The sequence below is a fragment of the Entelurus aequoreus genome, linkage group LG25 (assembly GCF_033978785.1).
Source record: "Entelurus aequoreus isolate RoL-2023_Sb linkage group LG25, RoL_Eaeq_v1.1, whole genome shotgun sequence".
NCBI lineage: Eukaryota > Metazoa > Chordata > Actinopteri > Syngnathiformes > Syngnathidae > Entelurus > Entelurus aequoreus.
This window is the reverse complement of record NC_084755.1, coordinates 12,496,362-12,517,644: the sequence shown is the minus strand read 5'-3', so window position 1 is coordinate 12,517,644 and position 21,283 is coordinate 12,496,362. Positions and strand designations below refer to the sequence as shown.

The following is a 21,283-nucleotide window of genomic DNA, read 5'->3' as shown; positions in this document are numbered from 1 at the left end:
GTTGCTACAGCCAGCCGCTAATACACCGATCCCACCTACAACGTTCTTCTTTGCAGCTTCCATTGTTCATTAAACAAATTGCAAAAGATTCACCAACACAGATGTGCAGAATACTGTGGAATTTTGTCGAAGAAAACAGAGTGTCCAAGCACTTCCGTGGACCTCGCGACGTCACGCGCATACGTCATCCTCCAAAGGCGTTTTGAACCGGAAGTTCCCCGGGAAATTTAAAATTGCACTTTATAAGTTAAACCCGGCTGTATTGGCATGTGTTGCAATGTTAAGATTTCATCATTGATATATAAACTATCAGACTGCGTGGTCGGTAGTAGTGGGTTTTAGTAGGCCTTTAAGGCGGTCTGTCATAACGTTTTTTTAGCATTCAATCAGACATTATTGTGAGGTTTTGTATTAGTGTTCCTAAAAATCAGATATACCGACCCCCATACACATTTTTTCTTTAAATTTAGCCCCCCCTTTTTAAAAATAATTGCCCAGTCCTGTCCTGGTGCCTGCCACAGCTTCCTATTTGAATCAGATTACCAACATAATTCGAACAAAAAAAAGGCCAGTTCCTCCAAATGTATTACCGCCTTTACTACCATTCAAACTTGTGTGTGAATAATAGCTCAAATGCAGTGTGTCCGTCACAGCAACAACAACAAAAGTTCCACACAAAAAGAAGCCACATAGAACCAAAGTGGAGAGATCCATCAAAGACGGAACATAAGCCAGTGAAAACAAACAATGTGCTTTTGACCGTGTCTGTGCGCGATATGGTTGCTAGGAGCCCACCGAGAGATGCAGTGAGCTGTTGCTTGCACCGCACGGGTTCAGAGAGGCGGCAGAGGCACGGCGCATCATCGTGTCCTGGTCCATCTGTGTGAGGACACGGTGTTTGATTTAAATAAAGAATGAAGGCGGGATTGGTTTAAGGATAAAACACCCACCTTGGTCAGACCCTTGGCAATCAGGGCGATTTCAGTGGGCTGGTAGACGCAGCTTCGCAGCTGTCCGTTGTAAGCGCCGTATGGAGACACTGGCTTTGTGGGCACTAAGAAGGACATTAGACACTTGGAAATAGGGTCTGGTCATGTTTGTCATACAGCCGATTGTCATCATTTTATGTCAGACATAGTGGCGGTTGTAATCAAAATGTGTACCGTATTTTCCACTTAAAATACTTTTTTTTTTTCTCAAAACTCGACAGTGCGCCTTATAACCCGGTGCGCCTAATGTAAGGAATACGTTTGGTTGAGCTTACTCACCTCGAAGCTGCAGTATTTTATTTGGTACATTGTGTAATGATAAGTGTGACCAGTAGATGGCAGTCAAACATAAGAGATAAGTGTAGACTGCACTATGATGGCAATATGTCTCAAGTAAACAACACCACCATTTTAAATGTTCCATTGAAAATATAGAACATTACACACGGCGCTCAAAAATCTATCAAAATGTTTTATTACGACTTTGGTAAGCTATGAAGCCGCACCACTTGATGGATTGTCATTGCAGTAAACATACGAGTATTATTATGGTGTGTGTGTATAAGGTAAGACATATTATCTGGCGTTTTGTTTCGCAATATTATGCAAAAGCAACTTTTCTTACCTTCTGGTACCTGCTGATCTGTATTTGTGATCTGCATAAGTCCTGAAAAATTGCGCGCGTCCGCGAGTCGTTAAGCTTCTTCTTTTTCCTCTATCTTCTGGTTATGGGACATTTATCCTCAACTGTTACTATTTCTAATAAAAAGTAGTGTAAAGTTCTTACTTATATCTGTCAGTAAACTCGCCATGAAAGCGCTAAAACATACAGGTGTAGTGAGTTTACATTATTCACCCAAGGTTATCCTAAAGAATTTGGAGGTAATCCTCCTTTTTCATTGTCCCATTTACTCTCTGTAAAGCACCAGTTCCATTGGCAGCAAAACAGGCCCAGAGCATAATACTACCACCACCATGCTTGACGGTAGGAATGGTGTTCTTGGGATTAAAGGCCTCACCTTTTCTCCTCCAAACATATCACTGGGTATTGTGGCCAAACAGCTCAATTTTTGTTTCATCTAACCACAGAACTTTCCTCCAGAAGGTCTTATCTTTGTCCATGTTGCTGTATGTATACTTTTGACCCAGCAAATGTGGTCACATTTTCAGAAGACCCATAATAAATTCAAAAAAGAACCAAACTTCATGAATGTTTTTTGTGACCAACAAGTATGTGCTCCAATCACTCTATCACAAAAAAATAAGAGTTGTAGAAATAATTCGAAACTCAAGACAGCCATGACATTATGTTCTTTACAACTTTTGACCACGACTGTAAATGTTGATTTATGAGACTAAAACCTACATTTTGTAATTGTCTTAATAATTTAAAATGATCAATTAAATCTTGGAAAATGATAAAAAATACAAAAACCCTTAAATTTATTTTGTTATTGCATACATTTAAAGTGATATAGAGTAGCCTTTTTTTGTCTGTTTTAATGTTGTATCTTATCCTATGTTTTAATTATTATTTATTGTTATTTTTTTGTATTCTATTTGCATTAGTTTTCTTTTCTTTACATATTTGCGAAAGACAGTATTTGCTCAACCTGATGGATGTTTGAAATTGTTGAGATTTGTTGAAAGTGCCTTGGTTTTTACGTACATTGAGAATATATGTTTGTATGTACATTGTTCAATTAAAAAAAAAAAGTTTTATGACAAATTGAACCGGGGTTCGTGTACCGTGTTCATTCAATTTCGAATTCTACAATGCAAATCAAAAAACAAATTATTTAACTATTTAATGACACTTTTTTTAAAACAACAATTTTAATTTTTCCAGATAAACACAAAAATCCAATTTATGTTTATCCAGAATGCAAAAATGCGTGGTTATCTGTGTGATGACAAATTGAACCGGAAGCAGCATTTCATTAAATAGTTGTCGGACTTGTGTTTCAGAAATGAAAATAGAAAAAATGGCCCGAAATTTGTTTTTGGATTTGCATTTAAGAATTGGAAATGGAATGAACGGAAGGTACACGGACCTAAAATACTGCTTCCGGTTCAATTTGTCATCACACAGATAAACACGCATTTTTGAATTGGATTTTTGTGTTTATCTGGAAAAATTAAAATCCATAAAAGGAAAACAGCACAAAATCAAATTTTATGGCAATATTTTAATGAAAATCAGCCCTTTTTTGTTTGTTTTCCAATCTGCCATATATAGTAAAAATCGGTCCCTAACTTTGTTTTTTGATTCGCGTTTCAGAATTGGAAATAGAATGAACGGAATGTACACGGACCAACCGGAAGCACTTGTCTAGCTTTTCCTTTGCGTTTAGCATGTTTTTAGCATAACGGTAACATATTTGTTTAGCAGAAGTCCTATTGTCCTTTTAAAAAAAGGGTCAATAAATAATTGTCCAACTTTTGTTTCAGGAATGAAAGTAGAAAAACTGGCTCGAAATTTGTTTTTTGATTTGCATTTAAGGATTGGAAATAGAATGAACGGAAGATCCACAGACCCTAAATGGTTGTGTCTTTTGTTAATTTGTTCTCTGTAATTGTAATTTGTATCATGAAATGTAAAGGTGTCCCCATATGTGACCATTAGGACAGTGGCACTCACACTAAATGTTGACAATTTGGAAATTGTTGCGCAATACTGCGAGCTGTACTCGAGTGTGTTGCCGCCTATTTATACAATAACGACTGTGTATTGACGGATTTTCAGTCAACAGTACAACTGTATGTTTATGCCAGCTGCACACTCACTACTCTAAAGTCATTTCCGATTGTACTTCTGTAGTACAAACCCCAAAACCAGTGAAGTTGTCACGTTGTGTAAATCGTAAATAAAAACAGAATACAATGATTTGCAAATCCTTTTTAAACCTATATTCAATTGAATAGACTGCAAAGACAAAATAATTCAAGTTCGAACTGGAAAACTTAGTTATTTTTTGCAAATATTAGCTCATTTGGAATTTAATGCCTGCGATATGTTTAAAAAAAGCTGGCACAAGTGGCAAAAAAGACTGATAAAGTTGAGGAAGGCTCATCAAACTCTTATTTGGAACATCCCACAGGTGAACAGGCTAATTGGGAACAGGTGGGTGCCATGATTGGGTATGAAAGCAGCTTCCATGAAATGCTCAGTCATTCACAAACAAGGATGTGGCGAGGGTCACCACTTTGTGAACAAATGCGTGAGCAAATTGTTTAAGAACAACATTTCTCAATGAGCTATTGCAAGGAATATATGGATTTCACCATCTACGGTCTGTAATATCATCAAAAGGTTCAGAGAATTTGGAGAAATCACTGCACTTAAACGGCTAAGCCCGTGATCTTCGATCCCTTAGGCGCTGCTGCATCAGAAACCGACATCAGTGTGTAAAGGATATTACCACATGGGTTTCGGAACACTTCAGAAAACCACTGTCAGTAACTGTAGTTCGTTTCTACATCTGTAAGTGCAAGTTAAAACTCTACTATGCAAACTGTAAGCCATTTATCAACAACACCCAGAAACGTCGCCGGCTTCGCTGGGCCCGAGCTCATCTAAGATGGACTGATGCACAGTGTAAAAGTGTTCTGTGGTCTAAAGAGTCCACATTTCAAATTCTTTTGGAAACTGTGGACGTCGTGTCCTCCGGACCAAAGAGGAAAATAACCATCTGGATTGTTATAGGCGCAAAGTTCAAAAGCCAGCACCTGTGTTGGTATGGGGGTGTATTAGTGCCCAAGGCATGGGTAACTTACACTTCTGTGAAGGCACCATTAATGCTGAAAGGTACATACAGGTTTTAGAGCAACATATGTTGCCATCCAAGCAACGTCATTTTCATGGACGCCCCTGCTTATTTCAGCAAGACAATGCCAAGCCACATTCTGCATGTGTTAGAAAAGGGTGGCTTTGTAGTAAAAGAGTGCGGGTTCTAGACTAGCCTGCCTGTAGTCCAGACCTGTCTCCCATTGAAAATGTGTGGTGCATTATGAAGCGTAAAATACCACAACGAAGACCCCCGGACTGTTGAACAACTTAAGCTGTACATCAAGCAAGAATGGGAAATAATTCCACCTGAAAAGCTTCAAAAATTGGTCTCCTCAGTTCCCAAACATTTACTGAGTGTTGTTAAAAGGAAAGGCCATGTAACACAGTGGTAAAAATGCCTTTGTGCCAACTTGTTTGCAATGTGTTGCTGCCATTAAATTCTAAGTTAATGATTATTTGCCAAAAAAATTTTAACATTAAATATCTTGTCTTGGCAGTCTATTCAATTGAATATAAGTTGAAAAAGATTTGCAAATCATTGTATTCTGTGTTTATTTACGAATTACACACTTCATTGGTTTTGTACTTTGAGATACTGTTTGTCATCCTACCTGATGGCGGCTCCTCCATAGTGAAGGCTTTATTCTCCATGTACACAGTCTGGTGTGGTGGCCCTGGCTCCTTGTGAATGTCGTACACTAAGCTTCTGACCGGGTAGCTGTGGTCTTCATCGAGTGCGTGCTCCAGGTCCAGGTCCCCCTGGGTCAGTAAGCAGATTTCCGGGATGGCGTACAAGAGCAAGAACACCCACGCATTGGACACCACGGCCACAGCCAGTGTGGGATCATCCCAGCTGGCTTCACCCAGCACTCTGTTCGCGTGCACGTACATGACGATCCAAGCTACCCAAATGACGACAGTGAAGAGGCTTGACGCCAGGAGGAAAGCTGCGTCCCGGCGCCACTGCTTGTACTTGTGCGTCAACGAGGGCACGGCCATCAGCACGGTGGCGACCAGCAGGACCATCACGTAGATCAGCGCCATGACAAAGTCCTGGTTGGCGAAGCTGCAAGACGGCTCGGAGACGTCCGCATCACCGCCCGGTGGATTCCGCAACACGGTGATGAGGAGCCACTCTGTGTTTATGATGACCTCCACCAGCCAGAGGCTCAGCGCTCCCAGGCAGATCAACCAACTCCTGGGCCCCCGGCCCCGGCGCTCTAGCAGGGCGAGCCACAACCCGTGCATCACCAGGCAGGCCAGGCATCCCGAGAACAAAACGCCGAAGAGAAACCTGCGTGCGGCACAGCTGGCGGAGTAGCGGCCCACGACGAAGGCGAAGGTAAGACCGAAGAGTCCCAGTGTGAACACAAGAACGCTTGCCTGCAAGGCCACCATACCTTTCCTTTTCTTATCTGTCGCAAAAGGCAGGTAGGCCATGAGGATGACGAAGAGAACAAAGGAGGTCATCACACCGGTGGCGGCGAGGGCCTCCACCACTACCCCCCACACCATGGTCAGGTCACACAGGTTGTAATAAATAGAACCAATGCCGGAACCGCATCCTTTGGGCGGACTTGTCTGAGCCATGGCTTCCTTTCAGGTACGTTCCAATATGCTGCAAACACAAACACAATAGATATTTAATGTGTGCTACTTGTTTACAATTGCCATAACTCAGGGGTCGGCAACCCAAAACGTAGAAAGGGCCATATTGGACCAAAAAACTAATCTGTCCGGAGCCGCAAAAAACGAAAAGCCGTATGTAAGTGTTAGATTAGATTGGATAGATTTAGATTTATTGGTCCCCGTTGGGGAAATTCATTTTCACTGCCGTACATTTAAACAATAAACATTACACATCACGAACAAAAAGACATCATACATGACCAACACATTTACAGGCTTGTCAGACAGGTCGGCCGGGCCTGCTGTTTAGCTGTTTGTGGAAATAAGATAATGACGTAACTGAGTGGTCAAAGCCATATACGCAAATTACAAACTTAGTTTCTCCTAGGAAAGTTGGCACGTTGTGTAAATTGTTTATTAAAAACAGAATACAATGATTTGCAAATCCTTTTCAACCTATATTCAATTGAATAGACTGCAAAGACAAGATACTTAACGTTCTAAACTGGAAAACGTTATTTTTTGCAAATATCAGCTCATTTGGAGTTTGATGCCTGCAACATGTTTCAAAAAAGCTGGCACAAGTGGCAAAAAAGACTGACAAAGTTGAGGAATGCTCATCAAACATTTATTTGGAACATCCCACAGGGGAACAGGCTAATTGGGAACAGGTGGGTTCCATGATTGGGTGTAAAAGCAGCTTCCATGAAATGCTCAGTCATTCACAAACAAGGATGGGGCGAGGGTCACCACTTTGTCAACAAATGCGTGAGTTTAAGAACGACATTTCTCAACGAGCTATTGCATGGAATTTAGGGATTTCACCATCTACGGTCTGTAATATCATCAAAAGGTTCAGAGAATCTGGAGATCACTGCACGTAACATTGAATGCCCCTGACCTTGGATCCCTCAGGCGATACTGCATCAAAAACCGACATCAGTGTGTAAGGATATCACCACATGGGCTCAGGAACACTTCAGAAAACCACTGTCAGTAACTAGAGTTTGTCGCTACATCTGTAAGTGCAAGTTAAAACTCTACTATGCAAAGCGAAAGCCATTCATCAACAACACCCAGAAACGCCGCCGGCTTCGCTGGGCTTGAGCTCATCTAAGATGGATTGATGCAAAGTGTAAAAGTGGTCTGTGGTTTGACGAGTCCACATTTCAAATTGTTTTTGGAAGCTGTGGACGTTGTGTTTTCCGGACCAAAGAGGAAAAGAACCATCCGGACTGTTAAAGGCGCAAAGTTAAAAAGCCAGCATCTGTGATGGTATGGGGTTGTATTAGTGCCCAAGGCATGGGTAACTTACACATCTGTGAAGGCGCCATTAATGCTGAAAGGTACATACAGGTTTTGGAGCAACATATGTTCCCATCCAAGCAATGTCTTTTACATGGACGCCCCTGCTTATTTCAGCAAGACAATTCCAAGCCACGTGTTACAACAGCGTGGCTTCGTAGTAAAAGAGTGCAGGTACTAGACTGGCCTGCCTGTAGTCCAGACCTGTCTCCCATTGAAAATGTGTGGCGCATTATGAAGCGTAAAATACCACAACGGAGACCCCCGGACTGTTGAACAACGTAAGCTGTACATCAAGCAAGAATGGGAAAGAATTCCGCCTGAAAAGCTTCAAAAATTGTTCTCCTCAGTTCCCAAACGTTTACTGAGTGTTGTTAAAAGGAAAGGCCATGTAACACAGTGGTAAAAATGCCCCTGTGCCAACTTTTTTGCAACGCAACTAAATTCTAAGTTAATGATTATTTGCAGCAACAAAAAATATGTTTCTCTGTTCGAACATTAAATATCTTTGCAGTTTATTCAATTGAATAGAAGTTGAAAAGGATTTGCAAATCATTGTATTCTGTTTTTATTTCCGATTTACACAACGTGCCAACTTCACTGGTTTTGGGTTTTGTACAGGATCAAAAACACCTATATTGAATAATACATTGTATAAATAAGTACAGGAGTAACGCTGACAAATACACAGTATATAAACGATAAAAATTAAGTTTTTTGCCACTTTTAATAAAGATAGAAATAAGATAATGATGTAACTGAGTGGTCAAAGCCAAATACGCAAATTACAATCTTAGTTCCTCCTAGGGACCAAAACCTACAAAAATATATCATGTATTGGCATAACATGGACACATAATGTACATAATCATGTATACAGTATGTGTCTACAGACGATCAAAATAACTTAGGACTTTTACTTTTAAAATGGACTGAGTTGGAACCCGAGTCATAGTTTGGGTCAAATATAACGTACAGTATAAGGATGGTTTCATTCAATGCAGACCTTTAATTCAAACATTTAGTATCGTTTTACATAACAATATAGTGTAAAAATAAGGGGAATAAATTATTTCTAAATCTTTATTCATATAAAATGAGATCGTCCAGAATATGACTTATCTTATATCTTATTTTATTGAATGTATCTCCCAAGCATAGCAATGAAGCAACATTATGGCATCCTACCTGTCGCAGGTCCAACAGGTGATCAAGGTAGACCTTTTGGCCCAAATGTTTGATTATTATTGTAAGTCACAGGCTGCTCAGACAGATTCTCCGACCAGTTTCCTGCTCACTGACTGTGTTCTCCCCGTGGAGTCATGCACCAATCCACCCACTCCTTCCCCCATCATGTCCTCTATAATCGTCCCGAGTCAGGTCATGCTCCGTCAGCTGGAGACATCCAAATGAACCTCCCAGCACCAACACCACCACCCTCGTGTTAGCATCTAACCTCTCCTGTGTGGCTGCAGATTTGCATATTCTGCAAGATTAGGAGTCAGCCTATTTATTTGTTCCAGCCGGCACTTTAGCTCCAAACAAAGAGGCCACTCTGCCTCTGGAGTGGCTCGTTTCCAGATGAGTCGGACCCCTTGCAATTGGGTCAGAACATATTGTTGTCATGCACAGACTAATGCTGATTAATGTCCTTGCATTATTAGCCTGATGAGATCACTTCTTGTGATGAGACGTCCTCTTTGATGTCCATCAGGTTAATGACTCAATCACTTGTGAGAAGGGGAAAACATAATTAAATACTGTATTTCCATCAAAATGTAAACCATGCTTATATTTTTTTAATCAAAGCTATGGCTGAATAACCATCAACTATCGACAGTCTGATCCAATCAGAGTGATCTAACCATTTTTTTGTGGAATACAACAGGAAGTAATTAGTCAAAACAATTCTGTAGGTTAAATATTCTTGTAAATATCCATTATTGATACACTAAAAAGAATAGGCTGTTCAGCATGTACACTTAATTGAGAGTGCCACCTGGTGGCCAAATGCTTGACAGACATGCAAACACAATTACACAACTAAATAAATTGTGTATTTTTGATCTGTTGAAGGCCATTTATCTACTATATATAAACAAATATTTTAATATTTGTACATTCAAAAACACTGAAACATTTTCTAAAATGTGTTTATGTAAGTAAGTAACATTTTTATCGAAATGATTCACAGGAAAAAACAACATGCATGATTAGATACAAACAAATACAATTCACATTTGTAGACGGGATCTTTGACTAATGTTATAGATCTCAGGTTCTGATGATGATGAAATGTTATAGAAACACAATATAATATATTTTCTGTTGTCTTAATCAATTAATTCAGTTTCCACCAATGAAAATAAATATATACAATTTTTATATTTGGTGTTTTAGTTCAATTTTAGGACTAGATGGAACAATCCCATGATACAAAAATAAATAAATACAATTTAAAATATATATATATATATATATATATATATATATATATATATATATATATATATATATATATATATATATATATATATATATTTTTATTTTTTTTAATTTTTAAAAAAAAAAAATTTTTTTGTATATAATAAATAAATTTAAAAAAAAAAAAAATATATATATATATATATATATATATATATATATATATATATATATATATATATATATATATATATATATATATATATACATTTATTTTTTTAATTTATTTTTTTATTTTTTGTATCATGGGATTGTTCCATCTAGTCCTAAAATTGAACTAAAACACAAAATATAAAAATTGTATATATTTACTTTCATAAATAAATACTATATATGCTATATCTTTGTTTTTTTCCATGTCAATATAGTATATATTTAGACTTAGACAAACTGTACTGATGCACAAAGGAAATTGCTCCACATAATAGCTCAGTTACAAAGGTTGGAAAGGGTAAGGATGGAAAGGGTAATGCAACTATAAAGTAGACTAAAAATGTGCAATAGTAGCAATGTAACATATATGTAATATTTACATATTATATATAGAGTATATAATATATACTGATATATGATATTATTGTATTACAATACATTTTCATATAATATATACAATATATAACAAATTCCAATTAATCCATTCCAATCCACTTTATTTATATAGCACATTTAAACAACAAAAATGTTTCCAAATTGCTGCACAACAATATTAAAAAATATATATATATTAAAAATAATATTATAAACAATATTCAAATATTATCCTTAGCTCCACCAATGACTGAATAAAAACAATAAATAAATAAATATAAAACCAATATAAAAATAAATATGATTAAAACGATTTTAAAGGGTAAAACCAATTAAAACAATAAATAGAAATCAAAATGTATAAAAAAAAAACACAGAGGACAGAGGACCACACAACTCACATAGTGTTAAAAGCCAAAGAATAAAAGTGGGTTTTAAGACGAGACTTAAAACACTCCACTGTGGGAGCAGTGGAGTTATTGTTATTAATTGTTTGTATTACATCTTGTGCAAGCAAAAAAAAAAAAAGCATTAACACTTCATGCTTTCCCAATACAAATACAATGTGTTTCTATCAAAATGTGTGTGTGTGTGTGTGTGTGTGTGTGTGTGTGTGTGTGTGTGTGTGTGTGTGTGTGTGTGTGTGTGTGTGTGTGTGTGTGTGTGTGTGTGTGTGTGTGTGTGCATTTTTATGCATTTTTACTGTCCTAGTTGGGGTCGCGCATCCCCCAGCATTTACACCCCTCGGGCTAAATGCTGGATTAAGGTCATTCAGGACACTTTTGCGAGCTGGCATAGAGCCTGCACTAAAAGTCGTGTTTATACTGCGTTATGGCGCCTCTTGTGGTGCATCGATCCCTCAATGGATCTTGTCCCGAGGGGGTTTGACAAATCCAGTCGTTGTCAAATCACGCCACCGCCCCCTTGTTTTTTTGCACAGTGGTGCTGTTATCAGATTCTTAATGGGGGCCTATCACCAAGGAGACAACAATGTGACCTTATTGAAGGGCATACTATTCATATTCATATAGGTGTTCATGTGTCTTGTGCTAACCTTTTTTTTCCAGTCATTTCTTTTTTGCAAAAAACACAAATAAGTAAGCCAGCGAGGCCTAAGGGACTTCTGCTTAGTATTCCATGCACTATGTCACGGTCAGGGCGGTGGCACCAAAATCTGGGCAAACAGTGGTGTGCCGTTAGGGCCAGCAAGGCCTTCTCTGCTGGCCTAACATAACCAGAAATTATGATCATAATTAAAGATGAAATTATTTTTTAATGTACTTTCCCTAAATATCTATTCATTTTATCCTCATGTCATATTATGCTCCTTCCAGTGCTGTTGTTTTTAGGTTAGAGATTGTATCCAATCAGAATTCAGCAAGCTTATGTTGCCATGCTGTACCAAATCTGCCCGGGGCCTTCAGAATCAACAATGCGGGCGTCCGTGCACTGTAAGTGAACAGACACATACAGTTGATAGACAATTGCGATAGCCAATCAGATCAGGAGTTGTTGTTGAACGTGACATTTACGCGTCCTGTGATTGGATACTCACCGGGACCGTTAGCGGATGAATTTGAGAACACATACAGTTGATAGACAGTTGCGATAGCCAATCAGATCACAAGTTGTTGACAGTAGCCTATCTAGGTAGCCTGACGTTATTGAGACTGTGATTTTAATTCCAAAGTGAGTATCCAATCACAAGTGTCAAAGAAGCAGGAAGTGTTGCGCCGTAGCCAGACCAGGGTAGCAGAGAAGGAGAACAAAATGCTGATTAGGTGGCAGATATATATTTGCAAGGCCATTTTCAAGAAGGATATTTAAAGAGAAACTACATATTGTGAGACGATCTCGGGCCAACCCCGGAAGCTAGCTCAGCAGTTCTGGCGATGAAATGGGGAAATGCTCACCATTTCCACTCAAATAAGCCGAGGACAAGGAGTACCACTGGCTTATACGGCGTCGAATAGGTACTACACTGCAAAAACTGAAATCTAAGTAAGATTAAATATCTCAAATAAGGGTGATATTTGCTTATTTTCTGTCTGATAAGATACTTCTTCTCACTAAGCAGATTTTATGTTAGTGTTTTACTTGTTTTAAGGGTTTTGGTCCTAAATGATCTCAGTAAGATATTACAGCTTGTTGCTGAGATTTGATGACCTATATTGAGTAAAACATGCTTGAAACTAGAATATCAACTGTTGCAAAGCTGTGTCATCAACACTCACAAGTATAAAACTACTTTTTTAAAGTAATAATTTCTTATTTCAAGCATGAAAAAAAAAATCATGACTTTGACACAATTGTGTCTCATAATTAAAACAGATGACGGCCAAATGGACTTTGCTGTTTTATTTTCAATGAAACACTAGAAAATACGTACTCATATAGTAGTACAGTTGGCACAGTACAGCAAACTGACAGTTAACATTTAAACATTTAATATGTGACATATCTAACAATTTTGAACAGAAAAGGTTAATGCACATTCAGATAAATTCTTCAAAATTACAATTAAAAAAATGTTGGCCGGGGGACGGGCTGTATATATGCGCACTAATTGACTGAAAGACCACGCACTTGGTGCGATGATGTCATGTTATCGATGGAAAAATGCATTTTTAGACCATATGATTTGCCTGAGCAGCTAGGAGACCCTGAGAGTAACAAGCTGTTGCCTTGTTGCCTTTCCATTAAAAACAATAAACTAGTTTTTAGTATAAGTTTGCTGGTTTCAAGAAATGTAATAACGAGCACATATTATTATGTCAAGGTATTGGCAGTAGCTTTTACTTAATTTAAGAATATTTTTCAACATATTGAGCAAAAAGGTCTCATGTTTTTTTTTCTACCAAGAAAAGTGCACTTGTTATTAGTGAGAATATACTTATTTTAAGGTATTTTTGGGTTAATTGAAGTTAGCTAATTTTACTTGTTTTGGAAAGTCTTGACAAGCCAAATGTTCTTGTTCTATTGGCCGATAATGTTGCTTAGTTCAAATAAAATACCCCTAATTTTTTTTCTTTTTTTTCTTGTTTTTGAACACTGACTTTTTGCAGTGTATAAATTGTGAGTTCAAATATTCAATTTTTTCACATTTAATATGTTTTTTGCAATTAAAATTTTGACAGTACCACATAAGATATGTTTTAGTCGCTGATGCGGGTTAATTGATTTTTAAATGCGCCAGAAAATAACCCGTTTTGTACACTGTTGATGTGATCCAATGCCCAGGAGGGCATACATGTGTTCCTGTATAGTATTTCTCCAGCAATGGTCATGTGGTGACATAAATTAGAGTATTTTGAGAGGTAATGATTGAAGTCGGACATCACTGAAGGCCTAGGTGGGAAACGCACGGCCCGCCACTGCGTAAAAACCTAATTAAGTATTTGAGTTGATTAACATATCTAGAAAATATCCAGATAAAACTTCTTTATAATTTGGTATTATTGTTTAATTAAAAGTAGTTTTGTTTTTTGTTTCTACAAAAAAGTGCCAACAAATTTAATATAAAGTTTTTAGAAGATGAATTTTAATAATCATATAACCCGCCATTATTCACTTAAAAATTATAATACATCCGTCAAATGTTCCTACTTTATTTCAGAGTGTATGATCAGCTGATTCACATTGGATTATCATCAGTGGGTAATACATATCCCAATATTACATCATTATCATTTAAAACCTTGTGATGCCTCTGAGGGTTCTTGAACACACCACAGTTATGGGCATTAAGATGCAAGAGTATAACTTTGTCAATGCTACTACAGATAGATTTGTTATATTTTTATTAGAGGTGTCCGATAATGGCTTTTTTGCCAATATTCCGATATTGGCCAACTCTTAATTACCGATACAGATATCTACCGATACCGATATATACAGTTGTGGAATTAACACATTATTATGCCTAATTTTGTTGTGATGCCCCGCTGGATGCATTAAGCAATGTAACAAGGTTTTCCAAAATAAATCAACTCAAGTTATGGAAAAAAATGCCAACATGGCACTTTCATATTTATTATTGAAGTCACAAAGTGCATTACTTTTTTTAACATGCCTCAAAACAGCAGCTTGGAATTAGGGACATGTTCTCCCTGAGAGAGCATTAGGAGGTTGAGGTGGGGGAGGGTAGGAGGTAGCAGGGGGTGTATATTGTAGCGTCCCGGAAGAGTTAGTGCTGCAAGGGGTTCTGGGTATTTGTTCTGTTGTGTTTATGTTGTGTTACGGTGCGGATGTTCTCCCGAAATGTGTTTGTCATTCTTGTTTGGCGTGGGTTCACAGTGTGGCGCATATTTGTAACAGTGTTAAAGTTGTTTATACGGCACCCTCAGTGTGACCTGTATGGCTGTTGATCAAGTATGCCTTGCATTCAATTGTGAGTGTGTGAAAAGCCGTAGATATTATGTGATTGGCAGTGCCTTCAAGGTTTATTAGCGCTCTGTACTTCATCCTACGTCCGTGTACACAGCGGCGTTTTAAAAAGTCATACATTTTACTTTTTGAAACCGATACATACAATTTTGAAACCGATACCGATAATTTCCGATATTACATTTTAAAGCATTTACCGGCCGATAATATCGGCAGTCCGATATTATCGGACATCCCTAATTTTTTGTTTGCCATCCTGGTGAAACAAACTATTTTTGAATTTTTAAAGGTAGCTGTAGTGTTAGACATTCTTTATTTGATCCAAGCAAGCTTAGCGTTGAACGTTCACGTCTATAATTATTTTATCTTAACATCTATGATGATGATAAGTCTTCAAACTTTGCCAAAGCCCAAGTATACATCTCGCACTTTCCCCTCCACTTCCATGCCGTCATATTTATATAAACACTTACGCTATCGGTGTTCCTTCCCTGAGATGATAGAGGATACAAAGATGGCCCCATTTACAGTATATGTCTATTTCCACACTAATTGTATAGTCCAGTGGCCTCATTAGAGCTACCTCAGCTTCTCTTCTCTGAGAACCTGTCAGGTTATTCATAGCAGTGGTTCTTGTTGGGGTCTCACTCCTGCATTTTTACTGCAGCCCCATTCCACCGAAACACCCTGAGGGGCTTCACCATAACCCACTTCCATCTAAAACGATGTTGCTCATTGTCATTGTCCCCTGCTGGACGTGCACATTGGGGGGAAAAAAAACATTGAACATTTGATTGGAGTAATGGTCTAGACGAGAGGTCATGTGGATGATGGACAACGATAGATTTTTTAGTGACTCTATGTACCTTTTAGTTTATCAAGTAAAAGCAATTGAGTTTCCTCTCTGGAAATTCTTTGCCATGCTTTCGCGTAATTGTTGTTGTGGGTCTTGCTCCCGACACTTTGCATGTTAAAAGCAAAGACATCTTTTCTTGGCCACTGACAAATATTCAATTTCTTTGCCTTCTGGTCCCATGTTATACTTTTGTATTTTGAGGTCTTACAATAGCATATTGGAAGTACAAAACCCAAAAGCAGTGAAGTTGGCACGTTATGTAGCTGGTAAATAAAAATAGAATACAATGATTTGCAAATCCTTTTCAACTTATATTCAATTGCAAAGACAAGATATTAAATGTTCCAACTGAGAAACTTGTTGGTTTTTTTTTGCAAATAAACATCAACTTAGAATTTAATGGCGGCAACACATTGCAAAAAAGTTGGCACAGGGGCATTATTACCACTGTGTTACATGGCCTTTCCTTTTAACAACACTCAGTAAACGTTTGGGAACTGAGGTGACCAATTTTTGAAGCTTTTCAGGTGGAATTCTTTCCCATTCTTGCTTGATGTACAGCTTAAGTTGTTCAACAATCCGGGGGTCTCCGTTGTGGTATTTTAGGCTTCATAATGCGCCACACATTTTCAATGGGAGACAGGTCTGGACTACAGGCAGGCCAGTCTAGTACCCGCACTCTTTTAGAATGAAGCCACGCTGTTGTAACACGTGGCTTGGCATTGTCTTGCTGAAATAAGCAGGGGCGTCCATGATAACGTTGCTTGGATGGCAACATATGTTGCTCCAAAACCTGTATGTACCTTTCACCATTAATGGTGCCTTCACAGATGTGTAAATTACCCATGCCTTGGGCACTAATACACCCCCATACCATCACAGATGCTGGCTTTTGAACTTTGCGCCTTTTCCTCTTTGGTCCGGAGGACACGACGTCCACAGTTTCCAAAAAACAATTTGAAATGTGGACTCGTCAGACCACTTTTACACTCTGCATCAGTCCATCTTAGATGAGCTTGGGTCCAGCGAAGCTGGCGGCGATTCTGGGTGTTGTTGATAAAAGGCTTTCACTTTGCTTGGTACAGTTTTAACTTGCACTTACAGATGTAGCGACAAACTGTAGTTACTGACAGTGATTTTCTGAAGTGTCCCTGAGCCCATGTGGTGATATCCTTTACACAATGTTGTCACTTTTTGATGTAGTACCGCCTGAGGGATTGAAGGTCCGTAATATCATCGCTTACGTGCAGTGATTTCTCCAGATTCTCTGAACCTTTTGATATTACGGACCGTAGATGGTGAAATCCCTAAATTCCTTGCAATAGCTCGTTGAAATTTTTTTTTCTAAAATGTTGGACAATTTGCTCACGCATTTGTTGACAAAGTGGTGACCCTCGCCCCATCCTTGTTTGTGAATGACTGAGCATTTCATGGAAGCTGCTTTTATACCCAATCATGGCACCCACCTGTTCCCAATTAGCCTGTTCACCTGTGGGATGTTCCAAATAAGTGTTTGATGAGCATTCCTCAACTTTGTCAGTCTTTTTTGCCACTTGTGCCAGCTTTTTTGAAACATGTTGCAGGCATCAAATTCCAAATGAGCTAATATTTGCAAAAAATAACAATGTTTTCCAGTTCGAACGTTAATTATCTTGTCTTTGCAGTCTATTCAATTGATTATAGGTTGAACAGGATTTGCAAATCATTGTATTCTGTTTTTATTTACCATTTACACAATGTGCCAACTTCACTGGTTTTGGGGTTTGTAGAAATAAGAACTCTGGAAACGGACATACCAAAAATCGTATAATATTAACCCTCAGTCCAAACTGCCGCTTATGTTTCAACTCAGAAAACAGAAAAAAAAACTAATGTGTACACATTTATTTTTTATATATTTAAATTTTATTTGATCATTTGAAATTTTGAGTTTGTATGTTTTACTATATCAGTTGAAAATATCATGCTTTTTATCATAACAAATAATTTCATGGAACATTTTTGCAAAGAGTGTCCATTTTTCTGGCCTGAGCTACCGTCCCCCAAAATATCTGCACGCGCCTGCTAGTAATAGATGCACTAGTATTGCATTACAGTCACAATTTAGCAGTAGCATCATGCTAAGGTGGCCTATTCAATGAAGAAAAATGAAATAAATAAAAAAATCTGTTGCTGACTGATGGCTAGTTGACAGAGCTCCATGCTTTCATTCAAGATGTTTAGCAAAGCCTTTTATATAAAAAAAAAAACTAAACAAAAAAAAACAACTAAGCGGTCCACTGTAAAGATGTGGGCATATACACAGGGTGGGTTCACCTTGTCAGGGGTGGGTCCTTGAGGAAGGTGATTTTTCATTCCAAAACTTCAAAAGTGACAGTTTTATCGCTTCTTCTATTAAACATGTAGTAAGCAAGTGAGATAGATGATATATTTTACTCATATATATATAACTTAAGGCCTTAAGGAGTCCTATACAGCAGTGTTTTTCAACCTTTTTTGAGCCAAGGTGTTGAAAAAATCCAGAAGCACACCACCAGCAGAAATCATTAAAAAACGAAACTCAGTTGACAGTAAAAAGTTATTGTCGCAATTGTTGGATATGACTTTAAACCATAACCAAGCATGCATCACTATAGCTCTTGTCTCAAAGTAGGTGTACTGTCACCACCTGTCACATCACGCCGTGACTTATTTGGACTTTTTTGCTGTTTTCCTGTGTGTAGCGTTTTAGTTCTTGTCTTGCGCTCCTATTTTGGTGGCTTTTTCTCTATTTTTGGTATTTTCCTGTAGCAGTTTCATGTCTTCCTTTTGAGCGAAATTTCCCGCATCTACTTAGTTTTAGCAATCAAGAATATTTCAGTTGTTTTTATCCTTCTTTGTGTGGACATTGTTGATTGTCATGTCATGTTCGGATGTACATTGTGGACGCCGTCTTTGCTCCACAGTAAGTCTTTGCTGTCGTCCAGGATTCTGTTTTTGTTTACTTTGTAGCCAGTTCAGTTTTAGTTTCGTTCTGCATAGTCTTCCCTAAGCTTCAATGCCTTTTCTTAGGGGCACTCACCTTTTGTTTATTTTTGGTTTAAGCATTATACACCTTTTTACCTGCACGCTGCCTCCCGCTGTTTCCAACATCTACAAAGCAATTAGCTACCGGCTGCCAATTGCTGATATGGAAGAGTATTACACAGTTACTCTGCCGAGCTCTAGACAGTACCGACACTCAACAACAACACATCATTTACAGACTATAATTACTGGTTTGTAAAAAATATTTTTAACCCAAATATGTTAAATGAGATAATTTCCCACGGCACACCAGACTGTATCTCACAGTGGTTGAAAAACACTGCTATACAGTAATTAAGAAGTCATTTTTGCATACCAGGAGACCTTTAAAAATGATTTCAGTTCGTATCATCCGCCTACAGTCTGTGAACTACCACTCTATCAGTGTTTGAGCACTGGGTAAATCTTTTTGAGAAGGTCTTTTCAGGCATCTTAGTATTGACTGACCTCACTCTAACCGAAAAATCAATGCTGGCAGAGTTGTAAACAAATCTAATCTAATTAAGAAGACAAATAAATGCAAGGGTGTTTGATTTTAGGGTGTTTTCAGCTTTGCGCAACTACTCAGGGCCTTTACACAAAAAAATAAAATTAAAAACGGGCTTGCTTCAGCAGCACAATACTGGTGCTGTAGTTGTAGGAGATGTCTCAAAACCTCATCAGGAGTCCCGACAAAACCCGAAAATGGCAGAAAATGCATATTTTTTGAAATTTTTTTTTTTTGCTAAAATGTCGTAAGGGGGGAACCTTACACAAATTTTTTTGAAAAACGGACTTGCTTAAGCAGCACAATACTGGTGCTGTAGTTGTAGGAGATGTCTCAAAACCTCATCAGGAGTCCCGACAAAACCCGAAAATGGCAGAAAATGCATATTTTTTGAAAAAAAAATTTTTGCTAAAATGTCGTAAGGGGGGACCCTAATACAAAATTTAAAAAAAACAGACTTGCTTCAGCAGCACAATACTGGTGCTGTAGTTGTAGGAGAAGTCTCAAAACCTCATTAGGAGTCCCTACAAAACCCGTAAATGACAGAAAATTAATATTTTTGGAAAACTTTTTTTTGCTAAAATATCGTAAGCCCTTACACAAAAAAATAAAAAAATTGGACTTGCTTCAGCAGCACAATACTGGTGCTGTAGTTGTAGGAGATGTCTCAAAACCTCATCAGGAGTCCCGAAAATGGCAGAAAATGCATATTTTTGGAAAACATTATTTCGCTAAAATGTCGTAAGGGGCGACCCTTACACAAAAATTAAAAAAAATGGACTTGCTTCAGCAGCACAATACTGGTGCTGTAGTTGTAGGAGATGTCTCAAAACCTCATCAGGAGTCCCTACAAAACCCGAAAATGACAGAAAATGTATATTTTTGAAAAAAAAAATTTCCCTGAAATGTCGTAAGGGGGGACCTTTACACACAAAAAAAAACGGACTTACTTCAGCAGCACAATACTTGTCCTGTAGTTGTAGGAGATGTCTCAAAACGTCACCAGGAGTCCCAACAAAACCCGAAAATGGCAGAAAATGCATATTTAAAAAAAAAAATGTTTCGCTAAAATGTCGTAAGGGGGGACCCTTACACAAAATAAAAATAAAAAAAACAGACTTGCTTCTGCAGCATAATATTGGTGCTGTAGTTGTAGGAGATGTCTCAAAACCTCATCAGGAGTCCCGACAAAAGCCGAAAATGGCAGAAAATGCATATTTTTTTTAAACTTTTTTTTTGCTAAAATGTCGTAAGGGGGGAACCTTACACAAAATTTTTAAAAACGGACTTGCTTAAGCAGCACAATACTGGTGCTGTAGTTGTAGGAGATGTCTCAAAACCTCATCAGGAGTCCCGACAAAACCCGAAAATGGCAGAAAATGCATATTTTTTTTAAACTTTTTTTTGCTAAAATGTCGTAAGGGGGACCCTTACACAAAATTAAAAAAAACAGACTTGCTTCAGCAGCACAATACTGGTGCTGTAGTTGTAGGAGATGTCTCAAAACCTCATTAGGAGTCCCTACAAAACCCGTAAATGACAGAACATTAATATTTTTGGAAAACTTTTTTTTGCTAAAATATCATAAGCCCTTACACAAAAAATAAAAAAATTGGACTTGCTCCAGCAGCACAATACTGGTGCTGTAGTTGTAGGAGATGTCTCAAAACCTCATCAGGAGTCCCGAAAATGGCAGAAAATGCATATTTTTGGGAAAACTTTATTTTGCTAAAATGTCGTAAGGGGGGACCCTTACACAAAAA

The 21,283-nt window shown here is 38.0% G+C and overlaps 1 protein-coding gene across 1 annotated transcript; it reads right to left on the bottom strand.

Moving 5' to 3' along the window:
* Positions 1-270: 270 nt before the first annotated feature.
* Positions 271-9,192, bottom strand: LOC133643011 (G-protein coupled receptor family C group 5 member C-like). Its single transcript, XM_062037426.1, has 4 exons — positions 8,902-9,192; positions 5,391-6,397; positions 951-1,054; positions 271-879 (listed from the first exon to the last, which is right to left on the bottom strand). The coding sequence occupies exons 2-4, from the start codon at positions 6,367-6,369 to the stop codon at positions 784-786; spliced, it is 1,179 nt and encodes a 392-aa protein (XP_061893410.1). The 5' UTR covers positions 6,370-6,397; positions 8,902-9,192; the 3' UTR covers positions 271-783.
* Positions 9,193-21,283: the final 12,091 nt, after the last annotated feature.